At 37.8% G+C, this 22,910-nt stretch overlaps 1 protein-coding gene across 1 annotated transcript in view; it reads right to left on the bottom strand.

Annotated features, from left to right (window-relative positions):
- tnmd (tenomodulin) overlaps positions 1-21,811 on the bottom strand; it is a 57,326-nt gene extending 35,515 nt beyond the window's left edge. The window contains exons 1-2 of the mRNA XM_072395391.1: positions 21,690-21,811; positions 17,908-18,042 (exon numbers count right to left, since the gene is read on the bottom strand). Coding sequence (XP_072251492.1) covers positions 17,908-18,042; positions 21,690-21,737 — 183 coding nt within the window. The 5' untranslated portion in view covers positions 21,738-21,811. The remainder of the gene's footprint in view (positions 1-17,907; positions 18,043-21,689) is intronic.
- Positions 21,812-22,910: the final 1,099 nt, after the last annotated feature.

Raw genomic sequence — 22,910 nt, 5'->3', positions numbered from 1 at the left:
TGTGGTTATTCACCAGCTTTTGGGGAGAATAAAGCAACAACAAAATGCTCATTTAATCTTTGGGATGAAACTTTAGTTTGTGGCAAAGCAAAGGTTCTCACTTTTATTAAACGGTTAAAACAAATCTACCTCTTCTTCAAATATACATACAGTAGACTGTACAATTAACACAAAAAAACAATAGAATCCAATATACGCAATATAAATGAAAGCTGGTAAAAGCAGTATGGTTAAGATTTCGCAGAACTTGAGCTACATTTTTTTTTTATTCAGTCAAGTGGTGTTAGCATAAATGCTGGTATCCTTGTTTTAAAAAGTATGTGTGGCAAATATCTATTGAGTTTGGGCTTGGTGGTCACTGTATGCACAAAGGCCTACCATTAGTTAAACTATGGAAAAATGTCAGTAATTTTTGTAGCCAAATGGTTACTGTTGAAGGTTCAGTGCAACTTTCTCGCAAAATAAAAGCTACACAGGGAGTTGTGCATCAGATTAAATGCTTAATTTATATAATTCTTTGCCCAGTTATAGGATATATTTAGTTTCTAAAGTATGCTTGACATTCAAAACGCCCACCACACTGAGCTTTTTGGAGGGAAATCCTGAAAGAATGTCTTTCTGCAATTATAAAACCACAATATGTAGTCTGGATGTTTGTCTGGAAGCCGTATGCATGTGCCCAGTTAGTGTGTAATGAAAGGACACAAAATTAGAGTCGTTTTCCAAATATAGACAATTGTAAGGCATTGAAACATTTCTGCATTGTAATTAGCCCAAGCTTTTGTGTGGTTTTGTTGTATATGGAGGTAAATAGCTGGATGTGAGTAATTAAGTAACAGTTTCCAAGTTTCCCTTTTTATCCTCGGGAAGTTCTACCAATAGCACCGACGCATACCACATGGATGTTTTAACTGAATGCCTGTCAGTTTAAAATCTGACATTTTGATGACAACTTATTTTGATCTTACTACATTAATCTGATGTTGTTGTATGCTTCAGCTTTCACTCCTATTTTGGATGCATACAGAAATGTCAATATGCTTATGTGGTGAATGTAGAGTTCAATAGTAAGCTAAAACTAGGTTGGCGTGGGGTTAAAGTGCTGTGGGAATTCACCCAAGCAATTACTTTAAGCATCAATTTGCTGTTAAAATGTTTTACAGCTGCTGGAGCCAAAGGCCATTTAAGTAAAATGCTAAGGTCATTTAAGCCTTTCAAAGAATAAGCTACAGCATGTCAAGATGTGAAAATTTAATGGATCTATCCTCCAAAAGCACATTAACTCTGTTTAAAAAACAAACAGCTACTGGCAATGTGCCTTTATATGTGCCTCCCTTCAGAGCCAGTGTTGTTGTTTGATAAGGTTTTTTTTTTATTCTCATTTTAGCAGAAACTTGCCAACACAAACAGTGTGATGCCACTGGAGTTTAATCAGAGACATGTACAAAGATCTAAAACATACGGTAAGTCATAAAAGCTTGACTTTTGACTCAGCCTTACAGGAGCTAAGATCAAAAAGCTTCTTTTTAGTCTCATCACTTTACATTGATATTCAATAATCACTCGGAGGGAAAGGTGTAAAATCCCTTACTACCAGAAATACCAGCAGAGCAGAGTGTTGATAAGAGCATATTCTAGTAAGTTTAAGCTAAAAGGTGGAACAGTCCATTTAGAAAAACTTTTTTTCTTTTCATGTTTTATTAGTTTTTTTTTAATGCTCATGTTAAGGAATCTTTCCCACGAGAATAGTGATGGCCATCAGTTTAGAGAAGAATTAGTGTAAAGGTTGAAAACATAGAAAAACAAGCACACCAATATTTCATATTTTATTTTTTTCTTTATTTGATTTATTATCTTTGTTAGTACAATAGTATTAAATATCCAGATACTAGAGGGCGCTATGGCACATGATATTATAGGGCAGTGCGCAGGCAAACTTCCTGTCGTAAAGCTACTGCTACCTCAACATGTGTGTCTCCTCTATTCATTGTCACAGGTCAGTTAATATCAGAGCTGTGGACTTGAGTCACATGACTTGGACTCAATTGTCACAATTGTTTTGACTTCAGACTTGACTTGACTAAATGAAAGCAACTCGACTTAAACTTTAAAACTGACTTGTGATTTCACTCACGACTTAAAAGTACTTGATACCCTGCCCCATCATGTTATGATAAATCACATTTAAACCGTTTGTATAAGCATAAAGGTGATGTAAGATTAGATTACCTTACATTGAATGCTGTGTAGAGCAGCTGCCTCTTCTGTGCAGAAAAAACACTAGACCTAGCCCAATCCCAAAATTTAAGAAAACGTATGCCATAATTTACGCTTAGTTTCCTTTAGGCGCGTGACATTTAGTTGCTGCTGGTTGTTTTTGAAGTTGCACATTTTTTTCACTCGCTGCTGAAGTTATCCCATTAGTGTTATGATGATACTGAAGTGTGTGTCATTGGGCCTCTGTTGGCTGATATGCTTTAGTAGTCGTGTGTAAATGTTGTGTTGCAGATCACAGAGACAAAAGTAAGGCGGACTGCACACTGAATAGTAAGCTTAATATCGAGTTAGTTCAGCAGGGGGATTGAAAGCATAAAATCATAAACTAAATATTAAGACCATTTCTCAACCAACAGCCCAGAGCAAACCATAAATTTACCAGAGCTCTGAGCTTGATAAGCTCTCTGCAAAAACTTATTGTAAAATCATTCAATCAAACTTTATTTATTTGTACTTTTTATACGGATTGAATTGTAGCGCAAACTGCTTCACAGAGTGAAAATGTAAAATCTGTGAATAATAATAAAAAAAAGATAATAAAACATCTCTTGTTCACTAAAAGATTGTGTTCTAAACTCTAAACATTGGGGTCTTATTGGAGGAAATTATATAATTGCTCTAATAAATCAGATAAAGTGTCGATTCAACTTTTACTTTTTGTACCAGTGTTCTCATTTAGACAAAATGCAGTAAACAAACATATTTTTCAAAATGTTCAACAACTCCTTCAAAAGGACTCAAACGCATCTGAAATCCTTGCTTGATCATTCTCTGTAGATCCAGAAAATATTCAGCAACCAGCAGAAATATTTTCTTTAGACCCTTTTTAGGCTTCAAAATCCAACGGAAAGAGGAAATTGCACTTTTTCAAACAATGGACAGAATAAAATGTACTTCCAGGTACACTTTTTTTCAGGAATAATGGAGCATGCAGATATTAGAGGGCTTGTGGAATATATGGAGCATATTTTGGCAGTAACTCGAGTGGAATTTTGGCCGAAGTCTAAGGCTATCATCCTTCACTTGCTTTATTTTCCCTGCTGCAGTCAGTTCATTGCAGAGCTTCTGAATCTTGAACGGAGCCTTCCTCTTACTTCTGTCAGCCTACTCATACCTGAGAGGAGTGTAATGACCCACTTTCTCCCCTTCTCCCTCTGCGACTCTGACGCTTAGCACGTTTGACCACCTCACCATGGTCGACTACAGTCCACAGCTGCTGTTAATTTACAGGAGCACTGTGCACCGCCTTTTCAGCTCTGAAGCAGATATGACTAATCACACCAGTCATTTTAAACAACTTGAGCTCTCTCTGGCTATAAATCACCATGATGCGGCCTACTGTGCCCATAATAGAGCTGCATTCAGGAGGGAGGAGGGCAGGGGGGACTTTGGGAACTACTCAGTGCTATTGGTCAACACAGTATTGTGAAACAAACTCTTGGGCTGGGACATATTGTTGTTCGATGTGGTGTTTGTTTCTGTGATCCCAATAAAAATCAAGGTGAAAACAACAAAGGCTTGTACTTTCCTTGTACACAAGTCTAGAAAGTAATCCATTTCCTGGATTTTCTTTTCCTTAGAGCATTTTTTTTTCCTTCCTTTCTTAAAACTTTTTTTTCCCTGTTTTATGGTCACAGCTTCTACAAAATTCATAAGGCTTAATTAGTGCTATAAATATGATGTGTCTTAGGACACAAACTTACTATATGTATTCAAACAAGTGAGATGAAGATCCTACTGAGCCTGGAGATTAAAAGTAGCCAACTTAAATTTAACCAATATTTGATCCGCTTTGAACACACTTTTTAAACTTGTAGCCAAAACCTAGATGCACTAGAAAGAGGAAACACAAGCTTTTTTCCTTTGTAAGCGGTTTTATCATCATTTTATTGAGTCAAACTGTTCAAGAGTGGCTTTAAAAAAAAAATGATCCGAGCCTGCCAGCTGAGTCAGAGAACAGAGGGACTTCATACACCCTCAAACATGGCCTCAAACCACCTTTTTCTGGGACACAACAAATTATATTACATTGCCCAAATTCATCAAGTCGACGGGAAATGGATATGCTTTGAACAATATCAATATCCAGGAAAAAGTTGTAAAAACTGTGATGAAGCTCAACAACACAAAGGCCTGGGCCACGACTGTGTCGTGCCATTACTTTTTTTTCATCCCCGTCACCACTCTGTGTTGCCTCTTCCCTTTATGCATTTTCCTGCCAAGTAACCACTGCGCCGGGCTGAAGAACAATCTGCTGCTTGTCAGAAGTGCTGAATGAATCCTGTTGCTTATTGTTGAGGTGAACATGTTATTTGAATATGACCAATCTTCTGTAATAAAAGGGCTGTTGTGGTTTATGAAATATTCATCAAAGGGGTCCTGCGGACGCGTATCTCAGAATCTCAAACAGACTTCAGCAGACAAAAGATTGAAAGTAGTGATTGGAAGCCTCTAAACTATAAGGCTGACAGTCACGAGGGGAGTGACCTCTATACTGGATAAGTCTCCTTGTTGCTCTGCTGGTTTTCAGCCATTCTGCGTCCTAATAAATCAACAACACAGTCTGGATTCCAGCAGCTAAGTGGCATTTAAGAAACAGCTTGTGAGACTGGTAAGGCTGCAATTTGGATTATTTAGATGCAAGGCAATAATTTGGCCAGATGAACAGCATTAACAGCAACTGGAGTTTTTAAGCCACTTAAGCTCTTAAAGACAGAAGAAAAAGTCAAAGTAGCATTTCATTAAAAGGCAGCAAAGGTTGAATGTCCTGTTGTTCATAAAGGCATAAATGCTTTCAGTTTGCTCAGGTTATTTTACTATTGAGGGTGTGACTCTTTTGACTTTACTGGCAATTTACCAGCTGATGACAATAGAAAGTAGCCTTGCTGTTAATCAGTGTAACGTCTCTATCTGTGTGCCACCATATACATAACATGGAAAGTGATGAGCCTTTGTAAAGCAAAAAAAAAAGCCAAGATATTGTTCTATTAAAAAAACAAACATTTGTAGTTTACTCAGGATGATTGGATACATAATGTCTGCAACAAGAGCACAACCTCCTCTCTGCTTTTATGATCACAACACAGCTGATTTACCCAGGTGCTCTGTATGTTATAAGGTCGACACTTTAAAACAATTCCAAACAAAAATGTATACAGGCTCATAATTGTTCAAACATTGTTTAGACCATGCTTCTGCCTTGAAGACACAATAAAAGGGGAAGTGATAGTCCTATACAGAGACACAGGGCTGTCACAAAGGGACTGTGGGTACTGATGCCATGGCCCTTGTGCAGGTTTGCATGTTAGTGTTGGTTTGCCCTTCTTTTTAATAACACTGAAATCTTTGTAGACCCACAGGGAAACGCAGCAATATTACACTTCCAGTGGTGAGGGTCTGTGATTTTGCAGCTAAACATAGTCTCCCATCATGAAAAACATTAAAAAAAATTAGCTTAAAGAAACAGAAATACTAAGGAGAATGGTCATTTGACTCTTTTTCTTGTAATACATATTATCATAGTTAGACAACACATGCGGATAAATGAATTTGTAAGAGCAAACTACTTGTTGAGTACTTGTTGTACTGAGTTTTATTTCTCTGGCTAAGGTAAATTACCAGTGTTTCTGTTATGTAGGATAAGAAGGGTTCATTTGAAACTACATTAAACTACATTAAACACCTCTCACTGACAAATAGCCAGTCTCCCTTCCATTAACCACCTATATGTGTGCAGTTGAGGTCAAGTGTTGGAAACTGAAAATCATTTACTTTGAGCCTGATTAAATTAATTTTGTAATGATCAGAGTTGACAGTTAATTAATCACAAACAGATTACTTGTATTTGTATAATGGAGTGGATGTAGGGTGAGCTTTTGACTAGATCTACACTGATGCACGTCACTTTCACAGCTAAAGCTGATTAGGACTCAGTTTTGGAAAGCTTGAGAACAGAACTATGATTTGGGAAGGATGCGGCATTCTGAATATGATGTGACGGCTTGATGGTAATTTAGAGGAGTTATTCCGTTGTTTGTTTTTGCTGCTTTGATGGATACATGTCTTTTTAAAAAAAATCTGATTCAGAGAGAAATCATGGTTTGAGTTGTATGTTAAAGATCATGGTCAGGTGTTGAAATAGAGGTAACACAGGTGGTTAAAAAGGGAAAGCATCTAGCAGTTTGCATCCTAAAGATTTTTTGACTCATTCATCCACCCCAACCTCCTCCCCATGGAGACTTTGATGCTCTGTAATTACATCTCCTCATTTCCTCTCTCGATCCCATCATAATCACCAAGGCCACTTGGGGCTAAAAATACTTCTTGTCCTTATTGGAAGTCTTGATTATAGAACTACACCGCATTACCCTAGATCCTAGAATCATTGTAGTTAGTTTTCATCAGAGGGTAACCATCAGTGCACTCTAGGCAAAGAGGGCTTAATGTATTCTAAAACTTATTTGTTAAACATTCTCATTAATATTATGATGCAAATTACCAATTTTTACTCTACTAAATGTTTCTGAAGAAATAAACACCTTGAACTGGTCTATTTAGTTTGTGTTGGAATGTGAAGGGTTTATTGAAACAAGCCAGTTTATCATGCTCTATCAGAATTTTTCCTACTCTGTGTTGCTAGGAAGACGTTGCTATGACACTCTGTGATCAGTGGGACCTCTAGAATTACAGAGGGCATCGCTGTTGTTATTCTATGAAAGATCTATTTGTGAAATTGACAAATCACATCTTCACTATAAATGGGTGGGTTGTGTAATTACAAGATGTATGACAAGCTCCACCTCAAACTACAGGCTACTTATATGGTTTGCAGTAAGTTTTCATTGGAGACTGGTCCAGGTTGACTGAAAGAGAGCTTGCTCGCTTGTTGCTCACAATGGCAGCTGCCAGTGATAGTGAGAGGACACTGTTGCTAATTTGTTAGTGGTGTTCTCAAGATTAAGTTTCTAATAAGAAGTTGGAAGTAATCGCAAGAGAAACTCACATTAAAGCTGAATTTGGTGCAAAAAAAATCATGGCTTTTCAGAATAATTTTGATCAGCTAAGACATCTTCATGGGTTAAACTAAAACTTTACAATAATTTAAAAAGGTAATGAGCCATCATGACAACTGCTCTTACTCTGATGGCTGGGTTCACTGTCTTGTAGCCTGTGTTAAAGTTTATTTGTTTCTCAATCAGTGATTAAATTACCAAGTTGTGATGCATTTCATAGGCTGCTGTTTCAGTTTAGTATTAGCTATCGCTTAATCTCATTGCTCATTTGTGATCAATTCCGGTATCTGGTCACTGTTGATGTGTGTGCACTCGCATAATGTGTCTACATATCTGTAATTGTGTTGGTTTTGTGTTTGGTTGTTGTGTTTTATTCCCCCAGTAATTGCACTCTCAGACACCCTTAATTTTTGGTTGCTGGTTTGGTCATTTTTTGTTGTTGGACAACTAGAGACTTGGACAACTTCTTTTTTTCTGAAGAGCAAACAAGTGTCAGATTACAGATGAGAACGCAAATTTCTGCAACCTCTTTGCCAGACTTATGGAGATTGCCCTGCCAGCTACTTTCTTAGATCAACGAGTGTGTCAGTGGGTGAATACAGCAGCAAAGATTAGCACCATTTATGACTCTTTACTCTCCATAAGATCTAAATCTTTTGGTAGCAACTATTTGCAGTTGCTTTCTCAGCAATTTCCAGGAAAGTCAGGATCAAATTGTCTGCACATTCTCCAGACAATCTAGTGTTCATGTGTGAAACCTGCCTTATGTTTGTGAAAGTTACACTTAGCAATCATGACTAAAGGAGGTAATGTGCTGAATAACTGTAAATCTCATTAAAATAGAAGAATATCTAGATGTTTACCGCATTTTTAGTCATTGGACTGTAATATTCTTGAAGAGATTGTGCAGGAACACAGTTTGGGTGAAAGGTCATTGAATTTCTCACCACATCATCAGTGACCTTTGGAATTGTCTTCCATGCACAGGTCTAAATGACACAGGACAGTTTTTCCATTATTGAGCTTGTTGCAGGTTCACCTGGAATCGTGTCTCTGCACATTGTGCTACACATGAAACATTTTATTTGTATTAACAAACAGAATATATTGTTTGTTTGATCTCATTGAAATGATGTACAGCAGTGCAGTTAAGAGCTGTTAAAGTCATAAAATCCCTTGTGAGCTCATAATTTTGGATGCTCAAACCTCAGAGTTGATAGACGGCATAAAAATCTGTTTCACAGCGGGAATTAATTCTGATATTAATATTTAGCTTATAACTGCACTGTTGTTAATTAAACCCTGCCACATTTCACCCAGGCTAGTACTTGTTCCTGCCAGACAGCTAATGAGTCCCACATTATCTCAGCGAGAGACAAAAGCCCAGAGGACACATCGTTCTTTAAGGAGTCTCAGACCCTTGGTGTAACTGCAAAGAAGACAACAACACGTCTGGACTCTAGCTCAGGAGAGGAAGACAAAATCAAAACAACCATCCTCCTCTTCCAGTACTTAACATAAATTAGTCAGCTTCCATTTCAACAGTTCGTGTTGTGGCTGCTCATGCAGGTCAGTGGGTTATCCTTGCATGCTGCCGCCAGGAAAAGGAGTCTGACAAGCAATATCACCATCAGCTGACAGGGTAAGGTAAATTTTCTGGGCAGATGAGACCCAGCAGCCGAGCAGCAGCTGTCATCCATCATACTTGTGGTGATGATTGCTGGATAACTACCCATTCAGTAGGGAGCAAAAATCAAAACTACATCAGAGCATTTAACGTTTCAAAATATAATTGATGTTGTATCTTAAGTGGCTGTTTGGGCAACTGCACCATCAGAAATGCCTACATACTTCATGTCAAACCGAGTCAAAGAGGAACTAACAGCATGGAAATACAGTGCATATGTAATGAGGTTGTGCAACAATGCAAATGAGCATTTACCCTTAGTGCTGACCGGGAAGTGCAATGGCTCACAGAGACCCTGCATGTTGAACTCCTTATTTAAAGCAGAAAGGAGTTCATGCAACTTGAATTGTAGATATACCATTTTTTTAAGAAGAAAAAGCAGTCACAAAAAAATAGAAAGTGTGACAAAAAGGGCAAAACTGAATTTATTGAAATTATATTTTTTAGATCAAGAACTGTTTCTTTTCTTGCATTTTTCTCAGCACTTACAGCTGTACAAAATGAAAAATGCATGTTAAACTTTGCCAAAACTGTACACACTGACAATGTACTGACAGCGAACTTAAGAGGAGGGTTGGTTTCTTCATCCTCTGGATTTGACTGACGTGTTTCCTTAATGAGCTTCAGCATTTTTTATTTCTCCTCACTGTCAAAGATCTACTCATCTTTACATGTCATTTTGGTTTCTGCATAAATTTTCACAATCGGAATTTTCACACTATTGCTCACAAAAGACTACTTGTTCTGTGCTGTTCCCAAATAAAATAAATTCATGGATCTTGCTCAAACCAGATATTTTTACTTGTCATGTGTGAGTAAGTGCATGCGCTACTATTACAGAGGGTTGCATTAATAACCTGTTGTAATACCATATAGCAATTAGGTCAAACTAACATTTAAAGATTGCCCTGGAAAGTTTTATGCTCACCAGTGATATTATCAAGACAGTGCTGGAACATTGCACTTGAATAAGGTTAAAGTTACTTTTGCATAAATTTATTTGGACTAAAGGAAAAAGAAGGCATGATTACTGAAAAAAAGAAACAAGCGGGAGTAGGATAATGATGTGATTATTACAAATGAAATGTGTTAAAATATCAACACAGATTTTGGCAGAACAACATCATAGAGCTCAGGTTGAGGCACAGTGAGCCGTGATGCTCAAACCAACAGCAAATACATTCTCTGTAGATAAGCACTTGTGCCAATAATGGATCATGAAGTATAAACACAAACTGTTTTCCAGAGTGATGGAAAATTAACTAGAAATCTGAACAAAAGCCAACCTGCAGTCAGTCTATATACTTAGTCAAAGTGAATAGCGTCTCAAACAGTGTCCTTTGGAGTCTGTGCCAAATTTACAACTCAACATTCCTTCTTTATGTTGAGAAACAAACTGCTTGGCTAAAATTACATAAAAAAACAAAAAACAAGAAACTGTTTGGCCTTCACAAACTCACAATGTTAACCTATGCTGTGAAAAGATGCTTCAGCACACTATATATCTGGTAAGTGACATGTTTTAAGGGCGTTTGGACCCCCAAGCATCATGGTTGATGTCAGCGGACCTTCTTCTTTTATTCTTTAATTCTGGCAGTGTGAAAAGCAGACAAGTGTAATGCACACTTTTGTTTATTTATTTTTTCTTCACAAATTTTAAAGTACACAACAAAAACTTTGCTGCTGTTGTAAGTGTTATTGCAACTGGTTCCTCCAACCCTTTTTATTGTTTATGTCTCCTTTGATCATGCAGTCCCCAAAACGGTTTGCTTCTCACACTGGTCATTGCTCAAGCAAACTGTAACGCTGATACAGTGCCATAACCGTTTACACCAGCTTTTGAGGTGCCCACTAGTGGTGTCAGTGAGCAACATTTTGAGTAGTTTATTATTAAACCTATAAAAACTAAAACTTTTTTATTTTTATTAAAACTAAAACTTCAAACTATTTTTCAACAGTCTGACAGACAGTTGAGGAGAAAACTAGTTTTTCTATCAGTTTTTATGTATTTTTTAGTATTGTAAAAAAGTTAATGTGCACTATATGGTGGCATCCGATTTTCATCCCACAATGTACTTCCAAACCTGTATATTGTTGCAGTATGAGCAGTAAAACACATCTTACAGTTGTAACAGGTGATTTTTAACTCTAATCACAACATCTTTATACATATTTCGTAGTAGTCGTAGTAGTTCTTGTGCCTAAAAACTAAGCAAATCATAAAATGTTGATGATTTTTTTTCAACAGTTACTTGGTTTTGAAAACAAATTCATCATAGGAATCAGTTTAGGATATATTTTCAAGAGGTTATCTGGATGCCGCTGACGGATGTAATTATTTTTTTTTCATTTAGTTTGCCGGGCTGCTTAGATGGTAGATAATATCAGTCACTTGTGGTGTCCTGCATTTTTAAAGCCACCCATAATTTTATGACAATATAAAAAAACTCAAAGGGATTGAGATGTCACATTTTAAAACTGTCACACTAGGCCTTCTCAACAGCCTTCTTATATATTAACATATTATTTTAGGCTCTGTAACTTATGGCTCAAAAACATGTGGAATGCATATTAATGAGGTTCATTACAGCTCTAAAAACTAGACTACCGGGTTTACTTTGCTCATTTCCTTTGTCAACACTTGAAGTTTTACTGGATGAGTGATCTTTTAAAAGTGTTATTTTTACTGATTATACACATTTATTTCACCAGTCTAAAAAAAAAAAGCCTTAACAAGCCTGATGTATCTGGATGCATGTCATTAAAATGAGTGAGCAAACCAACTTTTAGAGCTGCCAGAAGCTCTTATATTCATTTGAAAAAAGCTAATCAGCTGAGGTTATTTAACATAAAGACTGAGCACCAGACAGAGAGCTGCAGGGATAATTAAGATGCTGCTGCTCTCCTCACATATTGAGCACAGTGACTAATGGGGCAAACTTACAAAAAGTCAGCGCAACCTTTTAATTGCTGACAAATATAAAACAGAGCACACCCAGGCATTTTTTTGAATACCTCAAATCTTAAATTATGATTTATTAGTGTATGTAACAGCATAACGGCAAAATTTCTGATCTGCAGTCTGGAATATGTTGAAGAAGGACGGATAAACACAATATTTCCAGTCTTCTGCTTGCTCCTCACCCTCAGCATTGTGGCTGTGAATGGATGTCAAGGCTGTGAGCGGTGCAGACTTACTGGGAGAGCGAAAGTGGATGTGAAAGCTCAATCACATTCTAAATTGTACAACAAAGCAGAGAGTCTACTTGGCAGTCACACTGGTGAGACAGGGAGGAGGGAGACAGAATTTGGAAAGAAAAGGCGTGCATGTATGTCTGTTTACCCACTGCGCCGTGCATACAACATGCTGCATGTGAACTGCTGGTGGATTGGCAAAATAAAGCACTGGCAATTAACACTCATATTATTCATGCTTCTATAAATAAAAATCACAACTACGCACTGAAATGCTGTATGTCAATACTTTCTCTAGGCATCCGGAAAGAAGGCAATATGCCACAGCCGCCATAAAGCCCTCCTACCTCAGGCACTTCACTGGCAACAATTTAAAACAACTCTCTTTTGTTTTTCCCAGACTGCAATTTTTTTCCAACCTCCTGACTGTTCCCCGAGTAGAAAGCATAATGCATCATCTTAGGAGGGAGTCTGTAGTGGCCTAATTTAACAGCCAGGGAGAAACACCGGTGGACATTGGCTCGCTAATGAATGAATGAGCCTGACAAGTAAACTCAGGAAAGATTACAGACTGAGGGGCAAGCCTCCCACAAGGTCCAGCTGTTTAGATAAGGCCTGTTGCTTCCTCAGAATAACAATTCCCTCACACCAGACGGAGAAAACCAACTCCTGACACTCCTAACCGTAAAAAGCTTGGATCTTTTTTTTGCTTTACTATAGTAGAAAAGCAAAGACAAAATACATCTGCAGGAAGATGGAATCATATCAATACCACATCTTGTGTCCTCCTCCCCCGTTGCATGTTGACATCTGGACACTGAGGGGACTGTTGGGTATACACAGCCTACGAGCAATAAATAAACAAAGGCGGGCTCGGCCTTGAAAAGCTTTACACCTGTGACCAGTGGAAAAGCAGCAGGCGCAGCAGTGTTCATTAAAGAAGCTGGTCCTGACAGTGAGGCCTTTAAGAGGCCATCAGGAGCGACAACTCTGCAGCTACCTTGGGACCAAAGAGGGGAAGGCATCAAGGTGAGCAATGCAATTTCAGCTTGAATAATGGAGCACTTTCCTCGGGTCTGACATTCATGAATTTCTCCGGCAGTTTTCCCATACAGAGCAACAGCACCTGCGAGCTATTCAAGGTTCCCCTGCAAAAACTGGTTTACAACATCCAGGGGCTCACAATTACTCCGTGCATGACTGCTGGTCTGTAGATAATCTTACTTAAAGTGGTTCATGAATTAAAAATGGCACCAAATATATGAAATCTAATGTGATAATGTAATATGAAAATGTACATTTTCGAAGCAGAAGGCTGCAAACATTTCACATGGCATACAACAACATCTAGATCTAATACTTGTTGTTTCTGGGGAATAATTTACAGAAATAATTTCATTAAGGGGAATTATTTTCACTTTTCTCTTGGATTCACCAGCCAGATTTCATTTTCACAGAGTTGCTGATGTGAACTGGTAATAACAGAGGATTAATTTACAAGGAGGAAGACTCTCCCAGTGAGACTTCTGGCCCAGAACAATAATGAGCTCATAGTAAACAGAAATTTACCGTAAGCCAAAAGAGAATGCAGAGAAATTTAATCTACACACTGAAACACACAAGGCCCTCTGTTTCACACACACAAAAGCTCGCACGAGCAAGAAAATGATGGCTAAGTATCATCCCCAGGCCTCTCTAACAACATATGTTTGCAGGTAATTAAAAGAAGTTCCCAAGCGGTTATCATGTCATATTGAAATACAATGTGCAGAGCAAATTACCTTTTTGTGGTTATTTATATTTGCACAAGGTCTCAATGCTTTGGTGAACTGCGATAACAGTGTTTGTGGCTGTAGCTGTGGTTCTGTTTTCTCATCGCATCGCTGAGGTCAAATCCCTGTGTATCATTTGCTACGTATAGTATGTGTTAGTGTGTTTAGGTAGCTTTTGGTAAATGATTTTAAAGACATTATGCAGTACAAGTCAAACTATTGATTTAAAAAATGCATTTAAGCCGACAGTTTGTCATGTTTGAAACTAATTTCTAAAGACTAGAACTGTTTTTTTTTAGTAAAATGACCTCAGTCAGCATTTAAGCGAGCTTCATATAATTATCTTCAAAGCCGTTGATTCCCAGATTTGTCAGTTTTGATTTGGATTATTCACTTTAAAATGTCCATCTCAGAACAGAGTATTATAAAGGATTTGAAAGTACCATATTGTTTAAAATCACCTTTGAGGTAAATATAGAATATCTTCCATTGTACACCTGTCTTTTTTGCTTGATTTAGATTTTATATAAGACAATGAAGTGATCCTAACATCGAGTTTACACTTCTCACATTCAGAATCTGTGAAAACAGCTGGAGGAAACAGTAAAAACAGATTTCAAAGTCAAAGGGGACCACATCAGGAATTTTTTTTTCTCTCCTGTCTCAGACAGTTTCTGTACAGTTTTACTTTTAATTTCTAAGCTTATATTTTTTGTCGACACTTGGAATTAGTTGTTTGCTGCAGTTATCTTTCCATTCAGCAGAGGTTGCATTAATTCCATTATTTAGGAGGACACAATTTACAGACAGGGAGTTCATTAGGGTATGTGTTTTTGCCCATATGCAAATCTCCTATATTCTCTCTCTATGTATAGCTCTGTTACTGAGGGAAATGTATGTCTATTTTGCTGCTGAATGCTTCACTTACTTCACCAGGTCATTCCTTTAGCTTTGTCCTTAGTGATTTATGAGGGCAGCATGATGTACAGTGGTTAGCTCTCTTGCCTCACAGCAAAAAGGTTATGTATGATTGCTGATTTACAATTGGTTAAGTTTAAGTGGGCATTATTGTCTGTGTCTTTGTAATAGACTGGCACCCTGTCCAGGGTGCACCCTACCTCTCAGTTCAGATAGACTCCAGCCCCTGGTGAACCTACCCAAGACAAAGGGAGTATGAAGAATGTATGACTTTTGGATCTTTAAAAATCTTAACCATATTCAATATTTTGATCTTGCATCTCTGAGAAACAAAACCCATTTTCATCAATAAATTATAGAAATTTTCTACACATAATCTGAAGGAGGTGCATGTTAACACCCAAATGTCACTTGGGGACTAGCACTAAAGGAAGGAGTATATGCAGTCAGGTTTACATTGATGGCATGTGACTCACCAATGTCTTCCCAGGTATGATATAATATTCCCATTGAGGAAAGTCTCTTGTGAATGTCCACCACAGTTATTGGTGTCCTTGATTTAGGTTTGGACTACTTATTTTACTGAATTACAATCAGTAGTAGCATAGCCTATACAGCCGCCTTCTAGTGACACTAGTTTATTCACTTCAAATCAGTGTTTAGCAACGTGTCTGATGCTCTTTTGTTTTGGGGACATCATATTTGCTTCTCTAGTGACTGGAAACCCAGTTTATGTGTAAATAGAACAGGTACTGTAACACCAGGGAATTAACAGTAGGTGAGTTGTTGCTTCATACTCCTTTCTGCTGGCCTATATTTTGCCTTCCACCAATTTGTTGGTAATAAGGATAAATATACATCTACTATAAATAACAACAACCTGGCATCACTATGGATCAATAGGGAGTCTTATCCTCCACTTTGGGAATCATGTCCCAGCTCGTGTGTGCTCTTTTTAGGAATCCCTTTGCAGAGCTTCTAGTTGTGATGATGCATCTCACACAGGGAATCTCCTGCTATGAAATAATAGATGTGTGCATAGTCAACTACGGAGAAATATATATATATATATATATATATATATATATTAATAAAGTGTTGTTTTATCCATATATATATATGGATAAAACAACACTTTATTTACTTTCATAACATGATCTATCTTCAGATACTTTTAAAGATCAACATCTTTAAAAAGTTTCAACATTCTTAACAGAGATATTGATCACTGCAACAACAAAGAGAATTTAGATGAGGGGGTTGGGTATGAGTAGCTGAATGTGAACATTATATAAGATATGAATACCTGGTCTCTGTGGTTTATCTTAATTTGAACATGTTTCCTAGCAGCCAGGAGATGATGAAGGGAAAAAATTAGCTCTGGGAACCATGGCAACAAACAGTATGTCTGTATTACTCTGTTGCATCAAAAGAGATTCAATAAGTTTAGGAGTTAAGTTCCTGATCAAAGATCTGTCGTAAAGTTGAATTTAGGTTATTAACACCCAGTGTCCACCCAACACACACACACACTACACCCCATTTACTGCAGATGCTGTGCTGCCCTGAGTCTATACATGAAACCGCTTGATGCTGCACAGGATTAGCTGGTGAGTCAAAAATATCCTGCTGTGTAGCATCTCACACCTTCAAAGAAGATGCTGGTTGCCACATTCATGATTAGGATGGAACTAATCAACCCATCAATTTAGGGTATCAGTGAGTTTTACTGGTATTTTTTCTGTTGACATACACCTGAGTTTTATAATGTTTGAGGGACTTTCTTTCCCATCTGATAGACAGGCGATTCGCTTTTTGAAGTGCCTCCATCTTACTTCCTGATGCAGAGGCTAGGCAACAAACCTCCCCCTCAAGGCCCCATTAAAGCTAAACCCAGTGTCCGCAGGTTTGATATTCATCGCCTGGGCAACCTCTGCCATCAACGCATTTTTGAGCCACGTGAGAATGATCATAGCTTATTAAAGTGGAAATAATGACTGCTCTGCCTCCGGCATGAAATATTTAACAAGGACAAAGGAGACGGCTCAAAGGTGATTCATATCTATGTTGAAAGGACTGAGCTTGGACGAAACCACCTATATGGGAAGTGCAGATGACCCTTTGTTGACCTGTGCTTAGAGGGGACCGTCTGCATTGAAATGTGTCCCTCAGTGTAAGCAGAAACTGAGAAATGCCGGAAGAAAGTGTTCTGAATGAATGTTTATTAGCTATAACAAAGATGTTGGCATAACACCCCTCTTTTCACCTCATGGCATTTACAGTGCACACAAACAAGCCATATAAATTCAGGTTTGAGATATGTGTTCATTTTTAACCATCATTTCAATTTAATCACTTTCTCTCTTTCCCAACCCAGCTCAAAACATATAGAGCCTTCAATTTCTGGATGTGAAATTATTGATGTATTTCTCCTTCTAGCTTGGGTAAATTAGCTTTTTTGGCCATATGGGAAAATCAAGGGAGAGGAGGTGAGTGAAAATGTTCTCCATCAAGTGTGATTGAATTGGATTTTACAAGATGAATTGCCAGGACAAGAGTTTATCCCAATTACGTTGCCAAGAGGTTTCAGTCTTTCTGTAGCCACCCTGCTCAACAGCAATTAGGGTCAGCTTTTAGTTATCGGGATCCGTTATTTTGAAAAGATGTTCACAATCTGAACAGAAAGTAGATAAATGCAACAGTCCAACCTTTGAAGCAGTAAAAAGTGGTTTGTGGTCTGGGCCAAGAATTCATGAAATTACAGACGTGACAGCCAAAACATGAGCCAATGAAAAGCACAGCTGTCTCTTCCATAGCCCACACATCTTTTAATCAACTGCTGTACAATACAGACTGCTGAGACTGCATCTGCTTTTGTGTGGTCACCCATATTCCACCCTTTACATTTTTTTCTTTGATTTAACCTGTATAATTTGCAGATGTGGAAACACAGGGTGTCTTTAATGTGTCATAAGGACCACATTTACCACATACGGTAGCAATAAGGCTGATGACTGGTAAGCACTGAGGGGATACTTAGTCTTACCTTCCCCAGACTGGGGCCCCACAAATATCTCAGACTGAAGACACAGAGAGCCAATACCAGGAAAACCAGAGACAGGACCAGAGCCACTCGCTGGAAGGTGTAATACTTTGCTTTCTTCTCTTTGCCAGCCTCAACCTGCAAACAACAGAAGTTCCAAATATTAGTATATGTGTGTGAATGACCAAATGAAATAGTCCCTAAAATGTAACAAAGCACAAAGGATACCTTAAATTAAAGAAATTCTTATGAACACAGTAACAGACACTCACATACACGCACACAAAGGCTTTTTTCTTTGGTTCTTTAACTGGAACGACTCAGAGCTGAATTCAGTATTAACTTCTCCCTTCTTCTTTAGTTTTGTAATCCTATTTTGGATATTTTTGTGAAAATGAGATATTCAGGAGTATTTAGTTATTCTCATAGGTTGTGGTAGATTAATTTTGTTTTATTTTAATGCCTAAGGAGGATGTTTTTGTAACCCACACCAATTACTCTGGCATCATAATAACAAGGTACTTTTAATGTGTAATGAAATTTCTTCCGGCATTTCTGAATTCAGTACAGCAGTAGAGCAAAGAAGGAAAACCAAAACAAAGTAAAGACCAGAATTCAAATTAATGATGAAATAAAAGGAAGTGGAAAAAACAGCAGTGCCAAGATTGGACTCGAATACAAAGCTCATCCAACCTTCTTACAGATGTTACTTGTTGATAATGCAGCACTGTTGAATTGAATTATGTTTGCAGTTAACGCCCTGGATAACAAGTGGATATATGCAAATTTCAAAATTAACCAGCTTGAGTGCTGCTTCCTGCCCTCGAGTTGTATAGCCACCTCTGTGATGATGTTGCACAGAAACCCGTCTATACATCCAAAACCTTTGGCCTAGATGATGTTCCAAGATTTTATAGTCCCTTCTAAGGGCTTAAATGCTGCCATCTGGTCAAAGATGGTAGAGTCTCTTTGGTACAGCTGGTGTGTCCTTTGGTGCCATGACACACAGGCTGTAGTGATATGGGACAATAGGAGCAAATGCTGCCATATCAATGAAGGAAAAACATTGCAATAGGAGGAGTCACATTGGAGGATGAAGGTATCTCATTTTGAACAACCATATGTAATCTGTGTTGTTTACTAGTACAGCCTCATTTCCATCTTAAATCCGGTGTCATTGTCTTTTTTGCTCACATTTGCTGTGTAGGTTTGAGCAAATAGTCTTGTTTGGTTAAAGTATCAAAAAATGTATGCTTTGGCTTTGAATGCACCATTTCACAGCTTCGTAAAACAACATCAAAGTGTAACACAAGCATGTGAATGTGACATCACTGGATCCCAACAAAGTTGCAGTGTCTCTTGCATGGGGAGCCACAAGACCAATCTCCTAATACAACTCTGACCCATGTCAAACTATGGATAAAGAATAAAACCACATTTAATTCACGCAGATGGACTCAAATTGAGTTTTTTTTTCTAATAAAAAAAATAATGGTGTCCCAATAAGGCTTTGAATTTGCAAGAGTTTGAGTTTCATATTTCCTGTTGTTTTGTATGGTCAGTGTTACTGTGGTGTGATGACATATCCCCACAGATTGATTTTTAGGCCTAACTGAACCATGTATTTTTTCATTTTTAAACCTAAAAGTGAAGTTTTCTACTAACTTGAACCAATCATAAAGTAACAAGTGAAGTTGAAAAGTGAAAGAGCTTTTCAACTCAAGAACTGAGTCACCACTGACCATCTTCTTCTACTTCAGATATTCATCCTGTGCCCAGCAGCTCAAGTTAAACATTCGTTGCTTCAGTTTTCTGTTTTTCTGTGTTGTGTTTAATAAACGAGATGCTATTTAATTTGACCACAATTTTTCCACCAATAAGGCCATTTTGGACTTTCATATAGACATCCTCGTGTCAGGTCCAGGGAAGAATACGTGACAACACGTGTCACAGGGAGGTTACATTTATTAAACTTCTCTTCAAATTAAAATGCTGCCCGCTGTAGCCAATTCCCCAAGCTTAAGGCCACAAATTAATAAAGACAGGCTTTTGTTCAACCAGTGCTCCAGCAGGGAGAAAATGAAAGCTACTCATTCACACTGGACCACAATTGAAGGTCTCGGAGGAGTACAGAAAAGCAGATATGCAAAAAGAAAAAATGGAACCAACTTCAATTAACAAAATGGATGTTGCTTATCTTTGTGTCTTTAAAAATGATGATAAAGCAACTTTGACTTTCTATTATGGCTGAGGTCGTTATAGTTGTTAAGCAGGGGTAAAAATGATTTAACATTTTTAAACTTTAGGCTTACATGCTTTTTAGACAATAAGATACAATATTTTCAGATGATTTATTCCACGAAGGCTTTTTCTTACTTTGAAAATGCATCATGTAGGTGGGATGACTTACGGGCAGGAATATAATTGTGTATTAATGACATTCAGGTGGGTTGAACTTGTGGTTAGTAAGTACATTAGAAGTGTGACAGAGGAAGAACAGAGGATACATTTTTCAAGACACTCTTAAAAACTTAAAGTATAGCTTTGTCATTTAATGAACCCTACCTGTGCAATTCTTCATTGGACAAAAAAAAAATTGAGACAGTGGGGTACATCAAAGTATTGTACATCCTAAGATCATAATGAAAAACAGAGATCTACAGTAGGAGCCAGGAATGTCATACTGTCAGAGATTTTAGTGAAGGGGAAAAAAAGGTGGATGAAATCGGCTCTCCTGTGGCAGGTTGCATAAGTAGTGGAAACTTGACTCGAGGACAAACCTCTTTCTGGCTGTGCTTTGAATATCGAATACTCAGAGGAGGAAGGTGGGATTGAAAGACAGACATAAATAAAGGCAAGGATAGAGACAGTCTTAGTGCACAGCACCCGCCAACTTGTGTTTAAAGGTTTAGGAGTTCAGAATCTGCCAGGCAATTTCTCCTGAGCTCTGTGAAGAAGTGTGCTCGAAGCCCCCTGCTGTTATCAAGCCAAGAATGAGCACTTTCTTGAGAAAACAAAAGAAAAAATAGAGGTAGCCTAGATAACCAACAAGCAAAGGTGGTAGTTTATCCCACCAGGCCGCACTTGTATAAGCATTTCAATTCCTGTGAAAGCCGACAGAGTCCACAGATGATTTTTACATTCATAGTAATTCTCCATCTCTGAGTATTTATTATGAGTACTGGCTGGAACAGTGACCTATTCTTTGATGCACAGAGAAAGAATGAACTTTTTGTACATATAAGACTAATAATGGAGTGCTGTGAAGTGAAGGTTACCATTAGCTCCATTGCAATGGGTTTTAGAAAGCGGTAGAATTTAGTTCCAAAAGTAATTCTACTCTTTCCACTCGATACACAAGTTTGAGTTTATTCTTCTTTCAAGAAGCAATAATATTGTATAGTATGTGAAATGGTCCAGGAGAGGCTACATGTAAGACTGGAGACAAAGGTGGAGAGCAAAAAAGATTTATGTACACAATTTATCATTCAGAGGAAAACTGATCACTCTAAAAGATATCAAGCCATAGTTTTTTTTTCAATGGTTAAACCTCTGAAATATTTCACTTAAAGCTTGCACTCTAATCTAACACAAATTTTCTCATTTATAAACCACCACTGCACCCACCTGCCTCTATTTGAAATGTGCTGTAAAATTGAAAAGAGGCACTAGTGCTCCTCAAGCTTAAATTATATAAGGTATATAAAAATATATCCTAAACAGCTTTTGCAGTTGAATAATTAACTGTAATAAATCAACCACAAAAAAAAAAAAAATAGACTCACATCTTTCCACAGAATTTGCTGACTGCTGGATTTAATGTTAGCCTCCATGATGCAAGCCCACAGGAGGAATCTTTCCGTTCCTCTTAGCCGGTGAAAATATGAACACTCTGCAAGGCAAAGAGTTCCAGCTTCATTCCACTGCTGTAATTTGGGAGTGTGCTGAAGGGGAGGGCAGTTTCAGATGGAGTGGAATAACTGAAGCATTTGTGATACCCATTAGAAGCACAGCAGATGTCCCTCCTGCTGGCCTCTTCCCATTTCAAAGGTGGAAAACTGCAAATTATTTCAGGCTAAAAGACAAACCCTCAGCTGAATAAATTACATACTACACTTGGGTGATAAAACTGCAGCTACTCAGCCACATGCTAACTTAAAGGACAAAAAAATGGTACAATAAGTCAGGGTTGATGCATCAAAACAGTGCAATAAAAACTTTTATTTATTGTTACTGAAGTCAGGAGTTCAAGTACTTTTTCTCTGCTTATGTTTCCCAGGTGAGTCTGTGCACTCAACAAAAAACAAGATAAGTAAACAAGAGCTGAGATGACTGAATAACAGCATGACAAAAGAATCTACCTTATAAAATGAAAATAATTTGCACTTGTGCACATATGCTGCTAAAAGAAAAGAGGAATGAAGCTGACTGAGACTGTTATCCAAGGACAGAAGTTTATAGGTCAGCCTCAGGCAGGTTCCAAGACACAATGGTTTATTCTTAAATCTATTCCTCTATCAATACGAAACCCAGACTGTAAAAATTAAAATGTGGTTTATTCCAGAAAGCAACAATTGGAAAGCAAAGTTTCTTCTCAGTGTATTTGTAGTCAGGACTTCAAGTTCACCTTCACACTTGTATATTATTTGTGTTATATGATCAAATCAAACAAATTATACAAGTCCTGAGGTAGGCAGAGTAACTTTCCATCTCAAGCACAACATGAAAAACCTTTCGTGCCAAACGCTGCACATACATCATGAAGCTCTAACATCCACCGAGTGCAATTAGTAGTAAACTGGTTTTAAGAGCTCACAAGGGAAGGGTTAAATAACACATGCATCAACTGAAGCTACTCAAACTATAACAACCTCAGAACTGTAAAGAGCTCTTTGCAGGCTTTATAATCTTATCTGGGGCTTGCAGTTATTTCTCTCAGCCACACAGGATAGTTTTTCAAGAAAAGCCCCTATGACTCTGGTTATGATTAAACATACAATTCTTTT

This window comes from Leuresthes tenuis, unplaced genomic scaffold (assembly GCF_036924035.1).
Source record: "Leuresthes tenuis unplaced genomic scaffold, fLeuTen1.0.hap1 SCAF_11, whole genome shotgun sequence".
NCBI classification, from domain to species: Eukaryota; Metazoa; Chordata; class Actinopteri; order Atheriniformes; family Atherinopsidae; genus Leuresthes; species Leuresthes tenuis.
Note: the sequence above shows the minus strand (reverse complement) of the source record. Positions and strands in the feature narration are given on the sequence as shown.